At 42.2% G+C, this 24489-nt stretch overlaps 1 protein-coding gene across 6 annotated transcripts in view; it reads left to right on the plus strand.

Moving 5' to 3' along the window:
- ccny (cyclin Y) overlaps positions 1 to 24208 on the plus strand; it is a 46032-nt gene extending 21824 nt beyond the window's left edge. For 2 of the 6 annotated variants that reach the window (XM_078280281.1, XM_078280282.1), the window contains 11 exons: positions 6934 to 7008; positions 8351 to 8371; positions 9662 to 9696; positions 9889 to 9912; positions 10555 to 10655; positions 10810 to 10845; positions 11320 to 11377; positions 11751 to 11870; positions 17346 to 17512; positions 19740 to 19902; positions 21639 to 24208. In XM_078280281.1, coding sequence (XP_078136407.1) covers positions 6934 to 7008; positions 8351 to 8371; positions 9662 to 9696; positions 9889 to 9912; positions 10555 to 10655; positions 10810 to 10845; positions 11320 to 11377; positions 11751 to 11870; positions 17346 to 17512; positions 19740 to 19902; positions 21639 to 21755 — 917 coding nt within the window. In that variant the 3' untranslated portion in view covers positions 21756 to 24208. Of the gene's footprint in view, positions 1 to 6933; positions 7009 to 8350; positions 8372 to 9661; positions 9697 to 9888; positions 9913 to 10554; positions 10656 to 10809; positions 10846 to 11319; positions 11378 to 11750; positions 11871 to 17345; positions 17513 to 18623; positions 18768 to 19739; positions 19903 to 21638 lie in introns of those variants that run through there. The other 4 variants (XM_078280287.1, XM_078280285.1, XM_078280284.1 and 1 more) reach the window with 4 other exon arrangements.
- The last annotated feature ends 281 nt before the right edge of the window (positions 24209 to 24489 follow it).

The raw sequence follows: 24489 nt of genomic DNA on the forward strand, positions 1-24489 counted from the left end.
AGTCTTGACAAAAGTTGTGCAAAACATGAATAACATTAAAGTCAATTGTTACAGTTTTATCTATTACTAGCAGTCATGTGCAACAGCCTAAGCAATGCTCCCCTTAGACGAATGGGAACAATTTGTCATACAAACCAAATATTTATTGTTAAATATTATAAGTAGACTACCATGTTATAATTCTCTGATGGCTAGCAAATGTATATACTATCATGGCATATATCATCATATGGCCCAACCCTACCCTCTATTTATTGTTGCATGTTTGTGCAGTCTTACACGACTGTCGCTGACAAGACAATGCCCAGGTGATTTCCAGGATTTCCTTTGCGTGGAATGGAACACTAGAATGGGCCTTTAGCTTGCATTGGGCAAAACACGCAGAAGTGCTTTCTCAGAGGACAACTATGAGAATAAGAGCACTGAGTTGTGGCCTGTTCAGTGTCCATCTTCTTTTGGTTTTGTTCTCCATCTTTCTACAGATGTGTTCGTGTGTTTTCTGCAGGGTTTCTCTAGTAGAGTAAGTGGTGGAACTTAAAACGTGTCTGGCTTAAATCCACACACTGACCTATTCCCTCCACTCTTTGTTCAGCCTAATTCCCTAACAATGTGTAACCCCCTACTTCATTTCCTCTCCGCTTCCTGAAATGCAGGAAGTTGGGTGCTTTCGTCTACCCCAGGTCGGAGAAAACTGGGGAGGGTGGAACCATACCAAAGGTCACTGACATCGGCCATCTAGAGGGACACTCCCGGGATTTGTGGCCAGTCAGCTTCCTGTGTTAAAAATGTGACATCACCAGGAGTTCAGAAAAACGGTGTTCCTCTCTAAATTACAGTATTTAGGTGCAATTTTAAAGAAGACATTTCTTATCACTCTAAACTAAATGTTAGCTTTCAACACTTATTTGTCTGATGTGTCGCATATGTGATTGCATTATGTGGTACTGCGCACTAGTGTCACTAACAGTTGAGCTGTGTGTGTGTGTGTGTGTGTGTGTGTGTGTGTGTGTGTGTGTGCAGCGTCGTTAATCCACCTTCAGTTCTCCTTCACTGTTCTTTGCTTCTTCCCACACCCGTATTTTATTCAGCACCGTTTGTCACTTCCTCCTACATCATGGCAGTGTGTGTATTTGTGTCCTTTGAGGCTCTTTAAGTGGCTTTCAAACACAAAAGGACAGTAGTTCAAAAGAGTTTGGACACAATAGCAGTGGCTCGCATGTGTAACCTGCAGTGTACTGAAAGAGGCTCTGTGATCTGAGGTATGCTCTGTAGTCATCATTACATAGTGTGTTTTAATGGTAGATATATACTGAAGTTTCAACCATGCTCATTTTCATAAGGTTTTATACTGAAGCTGGTTGACCTTTTCTTCTTAATTTCCTCTCATCATTCTCCCCAATTTCTCCTCACATTTGCTCTCTCATCTCTCTCTCTCTCTCTCTCTCTCTCTCTCTCTCTCTCTCTCTCTCTGTCTCTCTCTCATCTCTCTCTCTGTCTCTCTCTGTCTCTCTCGCTCTCTCCCTCTGTTCTATTTTCCTTTTTCATATCCTCCTCCGCTCATCCCGTCCTGTGCTGATTTCTCCCTCTCTGTCAATCACTTATCAAATCTGTCACTCTCATCACTTCATCTACTTCTCATCTTCAGCTCCCTTGACCTTTTTCGCCCTTTTCTCTGTCATTATCAGCTTGTCACTCTTCTTCTGTCCCTCCGTCTCTTGGCATCTGCTTCTCTTTCTCTTTATTAGTCTATGTGGGTGTTGGTGCCTTCTAGGGATGCACCGATCCGACTATTTCAGTCCCGATACCGATGCCTGGGCTTTGTGTATCTGTCGATACCCGATACCGATCCGATACCGTTGTTGAATTAATAACACACTGTATACCTTCCACCTTATACCTTCCTTCCACCATGTGGAAGAGACTAAAGGCACCAGACTTTCCTAACTAAACATTACTTTCCTAACTAAGACAAAATAACATAGATGTAATGTATTGAATTCTTATTTATTTGTACACTCAACTCTTCCAGCATGCGACAGAGGGAAAAAAAACTAACAAAACTGGATCCCCGATCCAGCTATTTTGTCAACATCGGGACCGATATCCGATCTTAATATCGGATCGGTGCATCCCTAGTGCCTTCTGACCCTTCCTGTTTTACTGTGTGTGTGGGTGTGGGTGTGGGTGTGTGTGTGTTTAGTTTTCTTGCCTGTGGTGAGGTTTTAAAAGTTAGTATTACAGTCTTCGTCAATGATTAACATCAATGATTAATCTGTTTAAGGTTGTTCAGGATATTAAATTCTTCCTTCACCAGGCCACCGTACATTTTCCGCAACCTTGGAGCTATAATACCAATCTACTGTGGTTCTCTGTTTCATTAGCCACTGCTATGAACTGCAGGCTTAGAACACAGTGCAGGAATCAACCAAATCCCAACTCTTTTTTTGTTTATAATGTAATAGTAAAAACTCTTTCTGTTTCTGCCCGTGGGATTTAACCAGGGCAAAGAACTGAGACACAAAATGGATACTGATATGTTGAGTGGTTTTACATAGCAGCCAGCTGCCCTGTCAGGCCTACAGTGTCTGTAGCTGGTTCTGGTTTGGCAAACACGTCAACAACAAGGGAAGATAGTTTACAGCAAAAATTAAAACAAAGACAAAAAAAGACTTCTCTTGGAACTTGGGATGGGATTTTTTGACATTTTACAGGCTCAACAATTAATCAACTAATATAGAAAATGCCAATAGAATTAATCAATAATGAAATAACAAATTTGTGCAGCGCTAAAAAAGCTATTTTACTTTGTTTAACACCAGTTAGCCAGAGGCAGTCGTGCTCTCTTTAGCATTTCAACATGTGACGTGTAAAAAATAAAAAACTTCAAAAATGACATTTCAGAAGGTAAAACAGAATCAAATAGATTAGGTAACATCAGAACAATGTGATCATATTCGGAAAGATACAAATAGCTATTACAAGAATTGAGACATGAAAGTTTAGTTACTTTTAATCTGAAAAGGCATTAGCCCTCATTTATCAACCTAACGTAGAAACCAGCGCCATGTGTGATTCATGAAACGTTCGTATCGCACCAATCAGAGCGTAAGAATGGTCGTACATTGATAAATGCAGCGGCTGGAAACGATCGTAATTTAAATATCACGCCCCAATATATTCTGGGTTTTGAGGCCTCGCCCCTACAATTGACGACATGGCGAGAATCATGTAATCTGGCTGAGAAGCGGCACTTTTCAGAGGTGGAGATTGAAACCCTGATATCTCAGGTTCACTTGCACTTACGTTTGTAGATTTGGCAGCCTGGAAACTGGTATTAAAGGCTGTAGAAAGAATGGGGAATGGAAAAAGATCACTGATGTAGTGAACAGTGTTGCCGTGGTAAATCAGACTCCAGCTGAAGTTTATTTAATTTATACATCCTTGACATATGTATGCTATAGTCCTAATAGTAATATACAGGCTTATATTGCAATCTCTTAGGCCTATATGGTTTACCTATATTTAAATAAACACACAGTAGCAGAGTTTATGTCTTTTATTTTACTTTTGTTTTTTTCATGAGTCAGAACCAGGCAACAGCTGTGAGGGAGAGCGTGCTGGACCACCACCCCGACCCTGTCTCCTGACAGCAGAGGGGCTGGAAAAACAAGCCGAAATAACTCGGTCCATGGCAGAAATAAATCGTTCACTTGTGGCCATTAACGACACTTTAAAAGAGAAACGAAAACCTGAAGAATAAATAAAAATGTTGTGCATCGTCATGTTTCCTGTATTGAGTAGGCTATCTTTGCCAAACATAACACTATACCTTTTAAAAGCGAGGAATAATATCCTGTCTCATTCGTATAGCCCCCAGTTGGGGCTGTGATGGACACTGCTCTCTGGGCATCGGGTCATCTGGCTCCAGAACCCCACAGGCTAAAACAATGTTGCAGAATTTTTCTGCCGTGTATAGTAGGGTCCCCCCGCTGATGCAAGACCATGAGCCATCTGCCCTTAATCAATCCGATGGAGCGCTCCACCGTGGCCCGTGCGCGTACGTGTGCACTGTTGTACCGACTAATAGAGGTCTTTTAAAAGAGACAGATCTGCCATTGCTGATAAGTGATCAACTGATGACTTCTCCTTCTCCTGTTAAACTTTTTATATGCTGCACCGCAAATCCGCACTGACTCGAAAACTTGCGTACACGAGTTCAGACCAGACGTGAGATTTTATCACAGCCTACGCTCACGTTCAAATTGATAAATCCCCTGCTTTGCGTAGGAATCGGCGTACGCTCATCCTACGCCTGTTTGTGGTCGTACGCACGTTTCATAAATAAGGGCCATTATGTTTCTATTTAACAGAAATGCAGACTAATGCAGAATTTCAGTCTTAAATGGTTGTAGAGGTCCTAAATATACGTGTTTTCATGTTTTGGACATGTCTAGTCTGATAATTTCTTTCTACTTTCTTCACACGTCTGATGTGATATGATATGTAAGGGCAAAACCTAGTATATGGCTGGACTATGTGTGGTCAATGTCAATTGTGGCCAAATTGTTACAGCGATGGTCAGCGGTGGTGTCTATAATGTGAATATATATATTAAATCTTCATCTGTAGTGCTCCCTGTGTTGTGTGTTACTTTGTTGTGTACTGAAGTAGCATATCACATGACATGGTAAAGATACGTTTGAAATAAATAAGTGTTACTTTGTTAAACAGACCAGACCAGGTTTTTACCCCGTGACAATTATGAACCACAGCCTCAAATGTTGGTCTCGAGGAGCTGCAGCATTTATTCATGGTCAAACTGAAACCTAAACTGTACATTGACTTCTTCTCTGCTCTCTTCGACGCACAAATGTTAATAGTTATGCTGGAAACTGAAACTGAAAGATAAGTCCCACTGGCATCCTTTCTTTGCACTACTTTTAGAGGGTTTAATTTGAGATGGTTTCTCCTTAACAATGTGCAGGCCCACTTCTTAGTAGTTTAATCTTTTACTGGGTTTACACTGGTTCTCAGCAGGAAACCGATGGAGTGCCTTCTCCAGGTAGGGAATGAGTCCTTACCCCAAGTGAAGGAGTTTAAATACCTTGGGGTCTTGTTCGCGAGTGAGGGGACAATGGAGTGCGGTCGGAGAATTGGCGCAGCGGGTGCGGTATTACATTCAATTTATCGCACCGTTGTGACGAAAAGAGAGCTGAGCCAGAAGGCAAAGCTCTCAATCTACCGGTCAGTTTTCATTCCTACCCTCACCTATGGTCATGAAGGCTGGGTCATGACCAAAAGAACAAGATCCAGGGTACAAGCGGCCGAAATGGCGCCTCCCTTAGAGGTAGGGTGAGAACCTCAGTCATCCGTGAGGAGCTCGGATTAGAGCTGCTGCTCCTTTGTGTCGAAAGGAGCCAGTTGAGGTGGTTTGGGCATCTGGTGAGGATGCCCCCTGGGCGCCTCCCTAGGGAGGTGTTCCAGGCACGTCCAGCTGGGAGGAGGCCTCGGGGGAGACCCAGGACTAGGTGGAGGGATTATATCTCCAACCTGGCCTGGGAACGCCTCGGGATCCCCCAGTCGGAGCTGGTTAATGTGGCCCGGGAAAGGGAAGTTTGGGGACCCCTGCTGGAGCTGTTGCCCCGCGACCCGATACCGGATAAGCGGACGAAGATGGATGGATGGGTTTACACTGGCGCTGCCTGCTTTCTTCCGCTGCTTCCTTTCGCCACCTATGTTAAGCATTTGTGCGGTTGCAGTAATCATTTCAGCATGTCTTCTATTTATTCCATAATTGAATCTCGCAAGAAAACACACTGATAATCTATTGTAAATAGGGCTGGGCGATATGGAGAAAATTCCGAGACTTCCGTGTCCTGCATGACCTAACGCAAGCTTAATTATATTTATTTTAGCAATAAACATCACTGCTGTTTGTAATTGGTTTTTTTTCCTAAATTACATAGGCCTACTTGTTTCACACATTTACTTGTGTCTGAAGAGAGAGAGCGACAGAGAGGAGTAGGCAGACACACACACACACACACACACACACACACAGACAGTGGCGTGCCGTTCATCTGCACGTAGCCTACTCTTCCTGTGCTGCTGCTAAGCCAATGCATTAAAAAGGTTAAAATGGGTGACAGCAGCAGCAACAACAACATCCACCGTGTACTGAGGAAGTTAATCGCTGATTGATAGGCGACAGCGGACGTAAAAGCCTGTACCTGTCGCGCCAATACATTTTGAAAGGACAATGGCCAATGGGGAAACAGCAACACTGACGTCATCACACCTACTTGGACCAATGGTGGAACTTCATCACTCAGTGACACAGGGACAGACCTGCTGTCAGAGTTCATCAGCTCGAATGCTCAAAGATCTTTTTCTTGTGATTTATTGCGGTTTCTATTGCCAGCTACTTTCTAATCTGGTGGTTGAGACTAGGTGGTGTGTGTGTGTGTGTGTGTGTACAGACAATGATCTAAAACAAATATATTCCTTTCAGGTGTGTTTGCTTAGCACATCGATTTACAAACCGCCGATTACACAGCACTGGTGCAGCAAACTGTCGGCTGACAGATCGTTTTTCCATTTAGTTCAGTCCATTGCAAGAGAGGACGTTAAACCCAAAAGCCAATCCCACACGTTTAACCTCAGAATGTTTCAGTCCGCAATGTGTTTTAGTTACTCTGTGTTTTTATTGCTCACTATTCCTTACATGCTGATGGTTACTGTATATTGTGTTGAATATAATTCCGTCAAAAGAACTAGTTCAGCTACTAAACCGTATGTGCCAGAAGTGTATCTTGGTGGTTGAAGTTTTCAAAATGGTATACAAACTAGTTTGGAATTAAACTCATTAAATCAAATGTCTATTTTGAATGCTGCTGCCTGTAAGACTAATATTTTGTTTCCTTATTTTTTCAGACCTGCCCATGGAGTACAACCCCTCAGATCATCCCCGGGCCAGCACCATCTTCCTCAGCAAGTCACAGACTGACGGTGAGCGCTATGAGCACCTTGCATTTCTCCCAAACCTACTGTTGAAACTCTGACAGTTAAGTAGGTCCAAATATGCATAGGGGATTGTTGGTAAGTGTGATGAAAAATTGCAAGGTGTCTGCCCTCGCCATGTTAAAATATGTCTGGGGCCGTACTTGTATTCGGCACGCACAAGACCTGCGTAGATGCGGTTGATGTAGTTTGAGGCAAGGTGAAGTTGTGTTTTGTGTTATTGTGATGCATTTTTTTTTACTCTAGAAACTCTAGATACTGGACAACCAGTTCTGATATTGTGTAATTCTTTCAGGTAGTGTCATCTACAGCTGTCTGGAAAGAGTTTCTAATGGCCTTAGCTTTTGGTTGATTCAGCTCTTAGCACTCTGATGGCTGAAGGCCCACTAAATGCATTCTGTCTGAAGGCTGCAGCTTGAAATATGTCTCGTGCAATTGTAAAGCACTGTGAAATGATGCATGCCTCATCCAATACCTTGACCAAAATGCATGCAACAAGCACCAGTTTATTACAAAATAAGCAAGCACATCATACATGCTTGGATACAATTGCACACAGCTTTCATGTGTAAATCATGAAACCTACAGTAAGGTGGACATCTGTATAATGCATTAGACACACACATTTCAGATAGTTTCATCAAAGATCTATAGTAAAAACAAGTATTTTTTTATTGTTTTCTCACCACTTTGCATCTCCTCCTGCATCTCCTTTTTTTTCTCTTTTAATCAATTGCCATTGATCCTCAAAAACACTGTTGACAGAGAAGTCATTCAAAGATAAGCATTGCCATATGTAGCATATTGCACATTAAGCGAGAACGCAGTATCTTTATGTTTCAAACTCATGCAAGTCAAACGATGGCACATGGATGCAGGGGATTTCAGATGTGGAGCAAAAGTACTGTCGATCAACATCCTTTTAACCAGGCTCCTGTGGAAATGTTATATCAGCTGCCTTTGCGTCAGATTTTTTGAGTCAGGCAGAGAGGACTGATCCTGTAGCAGTCTGGACCCTTCAGAGTGACAGTGATGCATTTGAATCAACTGAAATGTGATGAAGTTGGTTTCTGAGATTCACTTTAGCCATAATCTCTTTACTTTGATGATAAGAGGCTTGATATTGTTCCATTTGCACACACTGGAGAAACGCTGGTTCAGCTGAAGTGTGTGTAGCCTGAAGGCTGATGTATCGATCTGATATCACAGGTGCTGTGTTATTAGCCTTATCGAGCTCTTGTGTGAACGTCTGCTGGCCTGTTTTCTTAACATATTGTACACAAATACTGATACAAGACACAGAGACAACTTGGACTTTGTGTTTTTTCAGTTGCCGTGCCCAACAAGAGAGGTAAGCATGTATGTGTCTGGTCTCTGTAGGCGGATAGCACTACGCTTACTGTGTGTTTGAGCTTGACTTTTCATGTGGTCTTAAGCTTTCTTGTATTCTCGTACTTCATCTGTATCATTTTTCTGTTAGCGGGTGACGTGCCTTCACATGCTCAGTTGCCGATGTCTTTCTCTGTGTGTGTGTGTGTGTGTGTGTGTGTGTGCGTGTGCGTGTGCGTGTGCGTGCGTGTCGGTCTGCACTGGGCTGCAAAAGAATTGTGTTGTCATTACTGAAATGACGTGACATATTTTCCTCACCAGCAGCGCTTAAGAAAGCTTTTCTACAGAGGAGGTGTGAATGAAATATAGGATTCAACTAGGAGTATGAAGCTGGGATTTGACATGAGCATCACAACAATTTATATAGACAATGTGTTGTTTTTTCTTATTTCAGAAATCAATTCAGAAATCACTGCGGTCAGGATTGGTTATTTTCCCACTAATTTATGCAGCCCTAATTATGGCGTAAGAGTCTGCTGCTTGTTGCTAGAAAGCAGTGCACACAGTCACCACTGCCCAGAGGAGAAAAAAAAGCACATAACTCGTGCATTAGAGCATGTGTGTGTCAGAGAGGTGAGAGACAGACAACGCCGGGTTGAGAGGCGCCAGACAGCTCACTACGTCACTGTATGTGTGATGCTGCGCTCTGCATCTGCTCCAGTTTGCTTTGCCAGCGATCTTTTTTCCCTTGTGTGTTCTCCTACAGAGCAAACGTATAGACACACATGGATGCACAAACACACACAACCGCCTGAGCGCTGACACACAGCTGTGTGTGTGTGTGTGTGTGTGTTATGCCATGCACTCAGTGAAGTGAGCTCTGTAAAACTAACACATCCCCACGTCCATTATGCAGAATTAGCATTTGTATGAACAGAAATGGAAACAGTAGCTATGCTTCATTTAATTTGGACTCATGTAGGCCAAAATGATGAATGGATTAAATAATTAGCTTGCACTCATTCCCACACATTAAACCACGCTTTCCAATGTAGCAGGAGAGAGAAGCCATTTACAGGATTCTTATATATTAGCTTGCCAAAACTGCCATGCTTTGTTTAATGTAATGTAAAATAATGAGAGAAAAAAAACCCTGCCCATTCAGTCTTTTCTCAAAAGTAAATGGTAATGATAGGGAACCTATAAACCCTGGATAAATGCTGCTCCCTGTCTGTGAGGGTTGTGTACTGCAAGAGCTTCAAGTGTTGCTGCCTGACACCGCTTACACCTGTTCTCTCATCTTCCTTTTCAGTTCGAGAAAAACGGAAGAGCCTTTACATCAACCATGTAAGTAAGATAAAGGACATTGTGTATGATACATTAATAAGGGCAGTAGTGGATGTTACACAAAGGCTTAAGACCATGAGGGGTTTTTTTTCTTTTCTTTTTCAACTCTCAATTATTTGGTAGTGTAATACAATTGTAAGTGGACGGTGCAAATGGTGATTTTAATGTCTTGTATTTTTTTTTTTTTGCAAGTTCACACACATTTCGGAGAACAAGGTAAAGTCCTCAAAATAACCACTAAAATAATCCAACCCTTTGATCATTGTCCAGCCCTCTTCAAACCACACAGATTCCACTTGTAGTCGTAGCCATGTGGTCAATGAGCCGTTAAATGTCCTTATTTAGATTCAGTGACAACAATTTCATCACATCACGGTGTAGTTCATCTGTGTCCATTACTCACTCAGGCCAAAGTGCAGCAATTGATAAAATATGCACATTTCTGTGATGAATCAGTGAAGTGTTTATCTTGAAAAGAACAACCATTATTTAGAACTTGAGCAAAACAAATGGAATTACAGTTCCAGTTGACATGATGAAGCTGTGGTCCAGTAGGTGCAAATGAGGCAATTCAAAGAAAGTTCATCAGGAAATGGAAGTTTGTGGCTACTCTGAAGATGCGCTCCACCATAAATGCCATCCCAGCATGCAGCCATGTCAGGCGCTGACAGAGGACAGAGAATTAGTTTGTGGCCTCGCTGTACAGGTGCCCTACTTTCCATGGCTGGTACAAGGCCTCTTGGCTGGTCCCACTACGACTGAAATAGAGACTGACGTGTGTGTGTGTGTGTGTGTGTCTCTGTGTGTCTCTCTTTGTCTCTCTGTGTCTCTCTGTGTGTGTGTGTGTGGGAACTCCAGCATCATCCAGGCCCGGTGAGACGGAAGTACAGCTCATGTTCCACCATCTTCCTTGATGACAGCACTGTCAGTCAGCCCAACCTCAAATATACCATCAAATGGTAACTACAACACTGTTTTTGCCAAACATAATCTAATGTTCAATCTCTGTGACATAAGGAGGAGAAGTATTTTTGGCTTATTTCCCTCTTTTCCTGGTTTTAGTTTAAAATGAATTGCAATGTCCTTTTTGTGTGTGCTTTTTTGTCTTTACAGTGTCGCCCTCGCAATATACTACCACATAAAGAACAGGTATGTTACATCTTTTCATTCATTTATTAGTTCTTATTTAGTTATTTGTTTCTCTCCGTCTGTGTCAATTTCAAAATCCTGCATCAATTATCAGCATCAGAGGTAAGCAGACAAAGATAAACCTTGGCAGAAAAAAAAATGGCCCCCTTTGGCTCCAAAGCTTGTGTGAAAGGTCAAACTCTTTCAGTGTTGTGTCATTCTGTCCGATAACTGACTCCATTTGAAGCCTGAGGGAACTGGGCATCCTTCTGCAATAAAATGTGGTCTTGTAGAAGGGTGTAGAGAGTATACATCCTCTCTTTGTCTCTATTTACTATAACTAGTAGGAATCCCATGTAGTGCTGCTGTTTGAAGTGCAGATACATCCACAAAAATGGCAATCTGATGTCATATTTTAAATAAAATGAGTCTCATGCCATCTGTTTTTCTTTTCTATCATACCCTGATGTTCCTCCTATCTGGTTGTCATTCCAGGGATGTCAACGGAAGAATGTTGTTAGACATTTTCGATGAGAAACTGCACCCGCTCACGGTAAGGCTTTAGCGCTGTAGAGCTGTTAGGACCCGTCAGCAAGACAAACCGCACATGCTGATGAACAGCATAAACCCACATGGATCAAATCTGAGAGAAAATCTGTCTTGTAATCTCGGGAGCCATCTGGATCATCGAAATGTCTCCAAAAAAAATTTTTTTTTGGCTTAACAATCGCAGGGTTTCACTCCAAAAATGTACATAACCACTTTGCCTCAAAATCAACAGAACACTCTACTGAACATGAATACTCATTTGTAAGCAAAAGTCTCAACTTGCAGCGTGTGTTTCCATTTTTGGTAAACAATCCCATCAAATGCTGTGACCAGAGTGAATCTTTCATTCTCATTTTGTCTGTTATCTTCTGTTCTAGAAGTCTGAAATTCCCCCTGATTATGACAAACACGACCCTGAGCAGAAGCAGATCTACCGCTTTGTTAGGACGCTGTTCAGCGCCGCACAGCTCACTTCTGAGTGTGCCATTGTCACGTTGGTAAGTGTGTATGTGTATTTCAGTGCTGACACCAGGAGGGAGTGTTGCCTCCTGATTCTCTTTTTGCCCTCCCTAGTGTCATGTGCTGTCTTCTTTCTATTGCCCTCCTTAGACTCTTTTCACACATTTACACTACCGGTCAAATGTTTGGGGTCACTTACAAATGTCCATTCCACTCCATTACAGACAGAATACCAGCTGAGATCAGTTGCATTGTTTTTTTTAACCAGGGCAGCAGTTTTCAGATTACATTATGTGCTTACATAATTGCAAAAGGGTTCTCCAATGTTTTCTCAGTTAGCCTTTTAAAATGATATCAGATTAGTAAACAGAATGTGCCTCTGGAACATGGGATGAATGGTTGCTAATAATGGGCAATGTAGATATTGCATTAAAGACAGTCGAGAACCTTTTTGCTGGTATTCTGTCTGTAAAGGCTCTGACACACCAACCCGACGGCCGACCTTTGACAGAAAAGGCAGTCGGACTGACTGCCTCCCCGAGTTGGTCAAAAAAGTGCCTCGGGAACACACTGAAGCGACGCCGACTTGAGCGTACGTTCTGCGCTGTATTGTCGCCCAAAAAAAAGAAAACCGGCAGCTGATTGGACGAACGCGTCACGTGGGTCTGGCTTCTCCGGAATTTCAACGCCAGACCATCATGGCGGCTCGTTCGGATTTCCCCGAAACGTGTTTCTGAAAACATTTGAAGCGAGAAATAGGCCGTGCAGTTGCTGAATCTGTCTTCATTTCAGATCGACAAAAGTCAGTTTAAAAGATTTTCGCCAAATTTTGAGAGACTCTAGTCACGCTCATCCCGCTCACCATTTCCGGGTTAGCTCTCCAACAATCAGATTGGCCATTGAGTCCGACTGCCCGCCTTCCGATTCAACATGTCAAATCGGCCCAAATGAAGGCCGACGGCTCCTCCAACTGACGACGGCACGGAACAGACTCGAGTCACTGACCTCACCAGACTGTCCGACAGCCGATAATCGGGTTGGTGTGTCAGCGCCTTAATGGAGTGGAATGGAAGTTTCTAAATGATCCCAAACTTTTGACCGGTAGTGTATATTTGGACCTTAAATGTCCCTCTTAAATCCTATGAAATGCTCAATATATCCCTCTATTGCGTCCCCACAAATGTTGAAAAGTTTATTAATTCTCACATGGGAGACCAGAAAATTGGAAGGTAACACACGAATTGTGACAGGATCAGTTTGATCTGTGCAATTTCCTTTCAGGATAAAGTATGTCTGTGCCTGTAGCAAGAACATAATTGGTACAGCAGGTTCTCTCCCCGTGACTTCTGACATCCCGCGGTGCTCACCTGTATTACAGCTTCTCTCTCCCTTGTATCTAATTTCTTTCTCTATCTACTCCCATGACTCTTTGTTTCTTCTAGCATTTGTTTTGTGTGCTTTCTCTTATCATCAAACATTACAATTGATTTAGTATAATTAGAAGTCTTCATTTTTTAACCAGGTTATTTATATGCTTTATGTATTTATTCAGGTATTGAAAGAAGACATGCATATCCACACATTAATGTAGAATAAGGTTCATTTACATGTGCTGTTTGTCCTATATTTCAAATTTATAGTTTCCCCCAACTTTTACCATACTCGTTCAGTTAGAAATGACCTCTCTCTCATCTGCCCAGAAACACGTCTTTCCACACTGTCGCTCTGGCCGACACGCGTGTCCCCAGGGACTCGGGAGTGCAGGGTTAACATGGCTGGCCTGGTGGCCTTGTATTGAATTGCTATGCTTCCTGACAGATGCACAAATGTGTGAACCGCATGTATGGGTGGGCCATTGTGTGTCCAGACAGTGATGGGAAAGCAAGCACACTGATGCACAGTATCTATAGTGTTTCTATGTCTGTGTCCTGATCCATGTACAGGCGTACTCTAACAACTCTCTGTGCGCACGCACACACACTCACACTCACACACACACACACACACACACACACACACACACACACACACACACACACACACACACACACACACACAGCACAGTCTGGCACATGGCCTGCCTCACCCAGTCCCCCAGAGTAACGTCTGGCATGCCATCAGTAATTGAATAGGGCTGTTGACTGGTGGTTATGGGGTTAGCTTAGCTGACAAAGCTAACTTTAGACAGGGGAGTCTTCCTTCCCTTCCCAGTCGTCACCTCATAGGTTAGGAAATGGAAACGCGTCTCTCTGGGATGGAGACCCACAACATCTTCTTTTGTGAAGACAAATCCTTGTTCAAGATTAGCAGTAGAAGGCACCAAGAACTAGGGGTGGGAATCACCAGAGGCTCCACTATACCATATTATCACAATACCTATGTCACGATACAATGTTATTGTGATTTTAAACATATTGTGATATTCTACGATGTATTGCAATTTATTACCTTCTGTACGTTCCGTATTAGCCTGATATGTTCAACTGCTGATTAATCTACCTAGCTTACCTACCTACACTAACTGGATAGCCCTGCTGGTAATATATAATACACAAAGAGTAGGAAGTCACCTGTACACCATTAACCCTGGCTCTGTATACTATCGATTATCCCAGCAGAATGTGTATTACTAGTTTGTTGTTTAAATGCGGAACACTATTTGTTGATGGTTTGGAGTTTAAACTTGGGATGCTGACTAATATAACATAGTAAAAACAACCACCAATCAGGAATGTGGTCAAACTAGTTTCTCTATTTTACTGAGTGAACCACAAACTGTAAATCAATTGATTCATGCTTTGGCTCCCCATTGTGATGAATAATAGATGTGATGAAACGTACTGAGTATTCTGTTTAATCCCTATCAAACATTTTCTTATTTCAACGTGTAGTCCAGTTGGAACATCCTCTGTTTCAGAAGCCTGTCTCTGAGGTTAGTTTAACCTTTGAGCTCCATGGAGAGCAGTTTTCTCTGTCTTGTCCCAAACCTCATCTGTGACATCGGCCCAAGAATCACAAAACTAAATCATTTGTGTTTCATGTGGTTGCACAGGGCTACTGTTTGCCGACCACACTGCCTCTGGATTCTTTGCTGTGCTTGTTTGTATAGTTTTCTCTCTGTGCTGTTGCATTCATATTGCTCAGCATGTGGCCTGGCTCTTATTTCATGCGGGCTTTCTTCAATGTTTGCTGCCCACTGCCAGATGATTGTGTATGTCTGTTCGGCAGACTCTGGGCCACAACAGAGATAGGTTAGCACTTCCTACGGGCACAAAGCCCGACCCAGCATGACTGGTACAATTAGCCACCTGAGCTGTTCAAGTCAAGTCAGTGGGCAAGTCAAACCAGGCTGCAAAATAGGATGAAAGTATATTCTTTTCAGTTCTTTTTTTCAACCTCTCCCTTCTCTTTGCCTTTCTGTTTTTCCAAACCACAAGGTTCCATTTTATGTCCCGTAATTAGACGGTAATAATCATCATCTAACAGAAGTATGGGATTCCGTTTGGATTTTCAAGTCACATTATACTGACAGTTCTGCCGCAGTGCAGATTCAGACAGTCGAATGCACAGTGTATTGCACTCTGCCAAAAAATAAATAAAATACAGTATCTCTGCAGGCCAAATTAGTTTTGTCCGACTTGTCATCTGAGATGACAGATTTCGAAGCTTTAAGCTACTGTAACTGGGCTAAATTCAGTTGAGCCTGCAGTACATTTTATTTATGGAAAATGAAAAATGTAGTTCCTAGTCAGCCGGGGGGGGATTGCTTACAAGAATAACATTTATTGTTTGTATTAGATCATATCTGTTTCAAACTTTAGCAAATTACATGTTCAGAAAGTCTGCCCAATTTTTACAAATACCAAAAATACAAAAAATAGTCTAGACTAGTTGTATGCTGAAGTTAAATATGTATTAAGATTACTAAATAAAAGTACCAAATTCATACTGAAAACTAAAAGTAGATACAAATTTTTAAAAAGAAAAGGGTTACGCGTGTATGTTTGCACACTTATTACATAGAGAGGCTGTTTATACGTTACTGCACAAGGGAAGACATGCACTGTATTATTTGGTAGCGTGTGGTGATATTAGGGCGATCCCAAATACAATTTGTTTGTGCTTCGATGCTTCGTTACTAATTAACAGCGAATATTCGAAGCTTCGGTGGTGGCGGCCAGTGGGAGTGTCACTTAAACGGCTCGTTTGTGTGACGTCCTGTTGTGTTATTTAACCCCCCCAATGTACTGTAGCACAAGTAGACTTTATATTTCACAATTACGGTTTTCCGTCAGATTGTTCATAGATCGTTTATAGATCTTGACATTTCCGTCCGCATTTCACAGAGAAAGACCGAAAGAAAATAGACAAAGCGACAGTGTAACAGTCAGCTGTTACACAAACTCCTGGGCAGTGCAGTGTTTGTGTTTCCTTTCTTTACCATCATAGTGTTTCAAAACTTCTTTGTGGCAGCGATAGAGGCAGTGACGTTTCCTGTTTACTGTACAGAACTCTCACACCGCCTCAAAACGGACTGACAAGTCTGATCGCCGGTTACATGACTGGCCACCGCAGCGTGACGTCGGGTTGCGTTTCTCTAAAAGTTGGATCTGTCTCAACTTTATTACAGTATTGAAGGAAAAACAAAACCAATATTCGAGTTGGATTCGGCCTTAGGAGATACGTGAGGTTTTATGAGAAAGCTGTAAGGTATACTGAAGCTTCCATTTGCAAATTAGACATTTAGTTGTCTCATTGCAGCAGATCACTGCAAGCTTTATGCCTGACTACGACTTTCTAACAAAACGATGATCAGTGGATCAGAGGAATCAGCTTCTGTACAAGTATTCCAACTTGTAAGGAACATGTGTTCTTTGTGATCCGTAGACTGTGGGAATTCTGGCTAGTGAAAAGAGAGAGCATTGAAATGGGGAGAGAGGCAGAGAGATGGAGTGTTCCACATGGATATTTTAATGAGCGAGCTCCAGGGAAGTTGGGCTTCTTCAGCTTCTGACATCTTGTTATTGTGGTTTTTACCTGGAGGAGGAGTTGGCAGGAGATTGCACAACAGTAAAGCAGCAAAACTAACTGCACATAAATGTAGACAGGGAGAGCAAAGGCTCATTAAACGCTCAGAAAACATACTAATAACATGGAATTGTTGGGTCTTTGTAAATTATAGTGTGGTCTAGACCTACTCTATCTGTAAAGTGTCCTGAGATAACACCGGTTATGATTTGACAGTATAAATACAATTGAATTGAATAATACATTGGATGATAATACACAACAAGCTTTTGTTATATGTTGTTATAATGCGTTCATTGTAAGGTAAGATGGCAGAATCCACAGGGATCACAGTTTTGTGTATCATTTTGAAGGCTTTTTATTTTTTAACATACAAAACATTGCTTGCAAAAGTTGCAACCCTAACCCATTGGATTGACCCATCTATAATTTTGGAAAAGATCAATATTTCTGAGATATTTACATGTGACATCTCTTTGTCCAAGGTGTATTTGGAGAGGCTCCTGACCTACGCCGAGATCGACATTTCCCCTGCCAACTGGAAGCGTATCGTGCTGGGAGCCATCCTCCTGGCATCTAAGGTGTGGGACGACCAGGCGGTCTGGAACGTCGACTACTGCCAGATTCTCAAGGATATCACTGTGGAGGACATGTGAGTTCCACTTGCTGCATACACAGAAAATGCAATGCACACACAACAGACAGGCCTAAGGGGGCTGAGGTCAGTTACAACTAAATGTTAGCAGCTGCTGCCAGTGGTTATTAGCATACAGATGGCTCATTGACAGTATTTTGTTTCTGAAGTGTCTTATTTTTACCCAGATCCATTCCCTCTTGCATAACAGTAATTATCAAGCATGAAATGTGTTAAAGATAATTATGTTTATGTGTTTATGAAGGTGGCATTAGATGTGTTTTATTATTTCTGCACTAAAAATGTAAGTCTTTATAGCCACCTTCTTCATTTTCATTGCATAATCTATTGCAAGCAAGCCAAAATAAATTGGCTACAGTTGATACATTAACTTAATAGCTTGGTGGTTCAGTGTATGTGTGAGAGCCAATAATTATCCAGATGTTAAATGCTAGAAAATAAAATAAAAACAACAGGGAATTATAGGTAAACAATACATTTTCTGATTGACTAATTGATTGTTTACAAATTATTTCAGCTCTCCTTAAAACGTGTGTTGTTAACCCCACCTGGTACTGTTGTGTGTTTGTGGGGTCAGCCCGGGTTCAAGAAGTGTTCAGAGTCTGGACATGCTTAGGGCGGCCTCTGCCCAATTTGTCTTTTGTTGCGGCTCTTGACTTGGTCCCAAAAAAGCAGCCATCCAGAAGGGTTAGCTCCACTAAATCCAACTCAGCCCTGTGATAAAGTATTATCACCTGATAAGATGTCGTCTACCCTTCGGCAGAGCAAGATTCATGCATGTAGGCCTGTAAAAACCACGCACCGATAGAACTTATTATGCAGTCATATCACATCATAACATCAGTTATTTCTCGCACCTTTATCAATAAAGAAATTGTATAATTCCACATGCTATCATGTCACCAAGCTAGAAATAAGGCTGGTTTATTAGTTCCTTACAAGCTGACAACAAGAAATACATGGCTTTTACTGGACTGTCCAGTAAAAGCCATGTCATCCTCTATTACAAAGTAATTGAACATTGCCGTGTGTAAGACAGGGAAGTAGCATCTTGAGCATGAGGACCCACCACTCTGTCCTGTATACCACATCCGTCTTAAATCCACAGGAATCTTGGCTGGATTATTCTGAGAGGGAACACGATGCTACAGACCTGTTGTCACTGCTGCCACCTCTGACCGCTGCTACATTCACACTCGTCTGCACCCGTGGCTGTATATTCTTGTCCTTGGGCTCCAATTTTTACAGAGCAATGATTGTAAGTCACCTGTTTGGGACTCTTTCCAGTGAGAGGAGCCCATCATGTGTTTCTGCCGTGCTCCCATATGGCATTTTACCGGACGGTGACTCAGTGCTTGACCAGAGATTGCCATGGAAGATCAATTTTAGTCTTTTTGAATCCATGCTCTGGAACATAGCCTGCTGAATAACCCTTTCCACCCCCAACAGGCACACGCTTGATGTGAAATAACTGCAGGGGAGACTGGGAAGAATTGTGAGGAGCGGAGAAAACACTAAAAGAAATAGATGAGAATAGCTGAATGAGTGCCACGGCGAGATAAAAAAGAAGCACCGTTATTAGGCAGAGCTTGGCTACAGTGGAGTCTAAATTTAGCCCGTTTGTTGCTGCATGCCAGTAAATGTGCGTGGGTGGGGAACAAAGGCTCGGAAGAAGAGATGGATAGTACTTCTTATGCAGGTTACAATTCAAAATGGATCGACCGTGACTGAAGATAAACAGATGAAAGCGTCTGTCAGTGTGCTGCAAAAGGGATCACAGAGCTGTGCAGCATCAGGCAATGCATGACAGTAGCATTTTCAGGATGTGGGATTAATATTCTTTTTTACACATAATGCTCAGAGCTCTTTTGCTTAGATATCACTCTTTTTCAGTATGACGAAAGGCTTATGTTTGGTGGGTGTACTGGGGATTTACTTGGTGCATGCGTATTGGTACTGTACATGTGAAAATAACACCCACCGTCTGTGTGAGGTGATGGATCTGCCAGGATGGTTTCATGAGCACTAACACCCCCTCTCGAGTCTCTTTGTCTCCTCTTCAGGCTCTCTATACAGAATGTATTTGTAGACAGACAATTTCCGAGATCTAATAAACTTTATTTATGGTTCCTAGCTAAATATGTGATTGTTTTAAGCTTGTCAGCTCACACATCCTCTCTCTCTCTCTCTCTCTCTCTCTCTCTCTCTCTCTCTCTGACAAAAGGAATGAGCTGGAGCGTCAGTTTCTGGAGCTGCTGCAGTTCAACATCAACGTGCCGTCCAGCGTCTACGCCAAGTATTACTTTGACCTGCGCTCCATGGCTGAGGCCAACAACCTTAGCTTCCCGTTGGAACCCCTCAGCAGGGAGAAGGCCCAGAAACTAGAGGTGAGTAGTACACATGCAAAAACAACTGGAAACAGAGTTTAATTACAGTTCATACAGAAAAGAAAATAACAAAAATCCATCTTAAAATCTGAACCCAATTTATTGTGGACTGAGGATGTGGAATACAATGAATTGAGGCCGTTTGGCTAATTAGTATTTGGAGGTGCCTCAGCTCAACACACGTGCACAAAACACAGGCGGCAGATCATCTGCTGGGTGAAGGACAGGGTGTAGGACTGTGTTGCTGTGTAATTAGCTTTACTGCCTTAGCATATGTCTCTCCCTCCCTATCCCTCTGGCTTTCTGCAGTAAGCATCTCAAACAGCAGCCACGACGTTGATGCTGGCAGATGCATCATTGCCTGCTTTTTTTCTCTGTCCAAAAGACTTTCTGTTTGACCAAAGTTAATAATTTTAATAATTTTGTACATGTCATAGCAGGAAAAACACAGGTGTAATTGATAGCATTATTAATGACTGCATTTCATTTGCCCCCGCGAGCAATCGCTGCCATTCAAGTCAACGCTTGATATTCCACCAGCCACGCCACGGAGCATCCCAGAAGCACGCGTGAAGCGGCTCTCCGCTCCGCTAAAGATACGTGCCAGGTCTATTTTCACGCGTTCGGATAGCCGGGCAGGAAGTGAAACAGCGAGGGCATCCAGTGAGTTTACCGAAAGACACCCCCCCCAATTATCATATATGTCTCCTTTACAACACGACGGACAAAGAGAGATTCATCTTGGAGGTTGAAAAACATAATATACATCACAGATCTTTTTTTTTATAAAGACAACACCAGAAAAGAGAAGGCACGGAGTTTAACTGCAGGAGTGCCTGGAGTGGAAGGTAGATACTAGCTTAATAAACACGTGATTGTTCTGTAAAGTACTTGTAGAGACAATAAAACCTGCGAGTCGGGCAGCAAGACGCTCCGCTCCTGCTCCCGCTGTGGTATGGCATGTGGCGGAGGACGGAACAAAACCAGAACGCAGCACAGACGTGCCCATTGGAGAATCTGTGTTAGTTTTACCTGTTTCAGGGCCCTGTTTTACCTGTTCCTGTTCCAGGGCCCTGTTTTACCTGTTCCAGGACCCTGTTTTACCTGTGACAGGGCCCTGTTTTACCTGTTCCAGGGCCCAGTTTTACCTGTTCCAGGGCCCTGTTTTACCTGTTCCTGTTCCAGGACCCTGTTTTACCTGTTCCAGGGCCCTGTTTTACCTGTGACAGGGCCCTGTTTTACCTGTTCCTGTGACAGGGCCCTGTTTTACCTGTGACAGGGCCCTGTTTTACCTGTTCCAGGGCTCGTAGAGCTTCCTTACACTTAATAGATTGGAGCCATTTGTTAATGTTATTAGTTAACCAGTGCTTTGCCTGCTATGACAAGTCAAACTGCCTGCTGTGAAAAAAGTGTATTTTTTTTTTTTTTTTGTTTTAACCCTTGTGTTTCCGTCCAGTTTATTTGACGTTTTGTATTGGCCTGGCGTTGAGCTTCGGGTCTCTTCCCCCCCCCCCAACCCCCCCGGTGACCTTCGCGTACTACGTGGCCAATACAAAACGTCAAATAACCGTATAGTTAACCCTTATGTTGTCTTCTCGGTCCCGGTGACCCGATTAAACACTACAATGTGTGTATTTAGTTTGTTTTGGTTCACAGAGCGCAGTAGTTTCCCCCTAATAATGATTTTGCTTCCAGTTCTGGCAGGAAAGTCATTTCTGTTGTGTTTCATCTTTCAGGCCATCTCACGGTTGTGTGATGACATATACAAGGACTTGAGGAAACAAGCCAAGAAGCGGTCAGTGAGCGCAGACAACCTGACGGTGGTGCGGTGGTGTCCAGCCATCATTTCTTAACACTGGCCGCTTGTAGCACGGAGCTAGACCTGTCAGACATACTGTACTTTATTTCTGCCTGGCAAGCAGGCAAACCAGGTGGGCAGCACTCCTGTGGATCAGTACACAAATACACACACACACACACACTCACACACACACAATGTGGCACTTTTACAAGTGTGATTGCACCCTCTCTGGTTGTTGTACATAAAAGAAGTCCCACTGGCTGCCTGCATTGAACCAAACAGAGCTGAGCTGAACCAAACTGAAGTGTGTGAGTGAATGTTGTTGAAATAAAGACCTTGACTACAGAAGAAGAGGCCAAACAGAAATACAGCTGGCAATATATGAGAGACTGTGCGAAGTTGGGAAAAAGAAATAGGAACAAGCTTAATGTGGGGGAAAAAAACAGCAGACGGCTACGACAACGGCGTTCCATAATCCTCAGAGGCTCCACTCGCTTGTACGGTTGATTGAGGGAGGCCGTGTACATTCCTTTCATTTTAATCTTCTGGTTCAGTCACTTTCTTAGCTGAAGCATGAGATGATTTGTTTTTGACAGCTTACAGGCACATTTAAAATGTAAAAATTCCTCAATTTGTTTCAATGTTTTGTTGGCGTTTATCTGTTCTTTTGCATTCCCATCCGGCAGAAACCTCTGCGAGCGAGTCCAAGCATCACATAAAGCAGAGACATGTACATTCCGCTGTTACCTTGTAGCCATGTAGTTAAAGTTCTCAGTCAGAGAGCTAACACTGAAAATCAAGTCAGTGTTTAGCTCAGGGGCGCTTTGAAAGGACCTGGGAGTTACATTTTCTCTTACAGCACGGCCGGCCAGCCACCATTCAGATACAGCTATTCCCTTAAAGCAATATCCATGCATTGCTTTGTTGTTTTAATTCGATACAATGAAGCATGCATACTTGGGAGAAAACAGACTGCAAGACAGTGGTCCACTCCTCTCGGTCAGACGTGAGACATGCTGTAGAGCTCATGTTGTACAGCTCACTCAATTCACTGCCATTGTCCTGACCTATGGTGCCTGTAATAAGCTACTTTAACACCTCTCCCCTTTCTACTGGAGGAATAGAACAAATAACTGAAGTATTTTTCTTATTCTTTAACATTTTGTGTGGTTTTTCCAGCTTACAAAGAGACAGCACAAATTAAATATTGACATTCAGAAGCCACTTTACGACACATGATTTTTCAGGGTTGTTTTGTGTTATTCTGGAGAGGACCCAAACGAATGAAAAAGCATTACGTGACGATTCAAACACCACTTACAAAAAGATAGATTGTATACATTTTGCCAATTTGTCTCTGTACAGTGTAAATACCAACGCCGGTGTGCAAAATCTGTAGACTGAGGTCGTACTGTAAAAAAAAAAACAAAAAACGAATGATGTTAGAATATGTAATGTATATCGGATCAGTTTTTACTGTACGAGGGGGGAGGGGGAGGGGGGGGGGGGTTCATATGTTGGATTCTTTGTTCCTATGACAAATCAAGTAAAGATAAAGGTGAAGTATTAAGATTTAAATGGGAGACGCCACTTTTTTTCCATTTTCTTGTTACAATGTTTTTACTCTGCAGAAAATGCCAAGTTATTATGTGTTACATACTGTATATCCTATATTGATAATAGAAGACAGTTCAGGCTTATTTTATGATTTGTTGTCATTTTTAAGATTGCCAGATTCATGTTCTTAAGCGATGATGTGAGTTTTTTTGTGATTGTTGCGGGCAAAAATCCTTGATTATGCGGCACGTTTTCTTAAAAAATGCGATTGCAAAAATTGCGGGAACTTGCAAAACTCTGTTTCCTCATGGCTTCATCGCGGGGTTTGCAGCTTTTCGATGATGTTCACCAAAACCCCAAAATGTGGGGATTATGAAATCATGCAAGCCCCGCATATTTTGCGCGGCAATTTATGCGGCGAAAGTGCGGCGTATTTGAATAAATGCGGCCCCCCCCCCCGCATAAATATGCAGACTTTGGCTGATTATGCATTGAATTATGCAATCGCATAATCACGTTTTTCTGGAGGGACTGGTTTCTAATAGGCCCCCGTTAATGACGAATTGTAGTAAAAGGTTGTCAGGAAAAACTACAGTATAACTGAATACATCAATAAATAGTATTGTTAATAACATCATTTAAATAAAGTGTATAACCTCCAACTAATTGGTAAAAAAAATCAAATCAATTCTATTAATCAATGAAACTTACTTTATTTTTAATTTTTTTTTGTTGATCTTGGCACACATTACATCATTTATCTATCCCCTATTTTCCCTAAGCAACATGTCCTTCTAAAGGTTTTTGCTTCAGTACTGCGAGTGGCCACTTGGAGAAATTGTCAGCAAAGCTGAATGGTGGCACTGTATCAGCCCTTAATACATCCATGGTTTAGCCTTTCATTTGCAGTTAAGATAGCTTGCACTATGCACTGATCTTACACACACACACACAGCACAGTCTGGCACAGAGCTGCAAAATGTGTGCAAAGACTAACAATTGGAAAATGAAGGAGATGAAAAATAAATGTGTTTGTGAAATATAATACATATACTTTATTTTTTTTTTTGAAGGTTAGAGAAAAGTCTTAAAGCTAAAGTTTATTTAACTAACAGTATTATTTATTAGTGTATTCAGTTATATCTTTGACTTTTCTGATAACTTTTACTAGGGCTGGGCAATATATCAATATAAATCGATATCGTGATATGAGACTTGATGTCGTCTTA

Source organism: Sander vitreus, chromosome 22, assembly GCF_031162955.1.
Source record: "Sander vitreus isolate 19-12246 chromosome 22, sanVit1, whole genome shotgun sequence".
Lineage (NCBI taxonomy): Eukaryota > Metazoa > Chordata > Actinopteri > Perciformes > Percidae > Sander > Sander vitreus.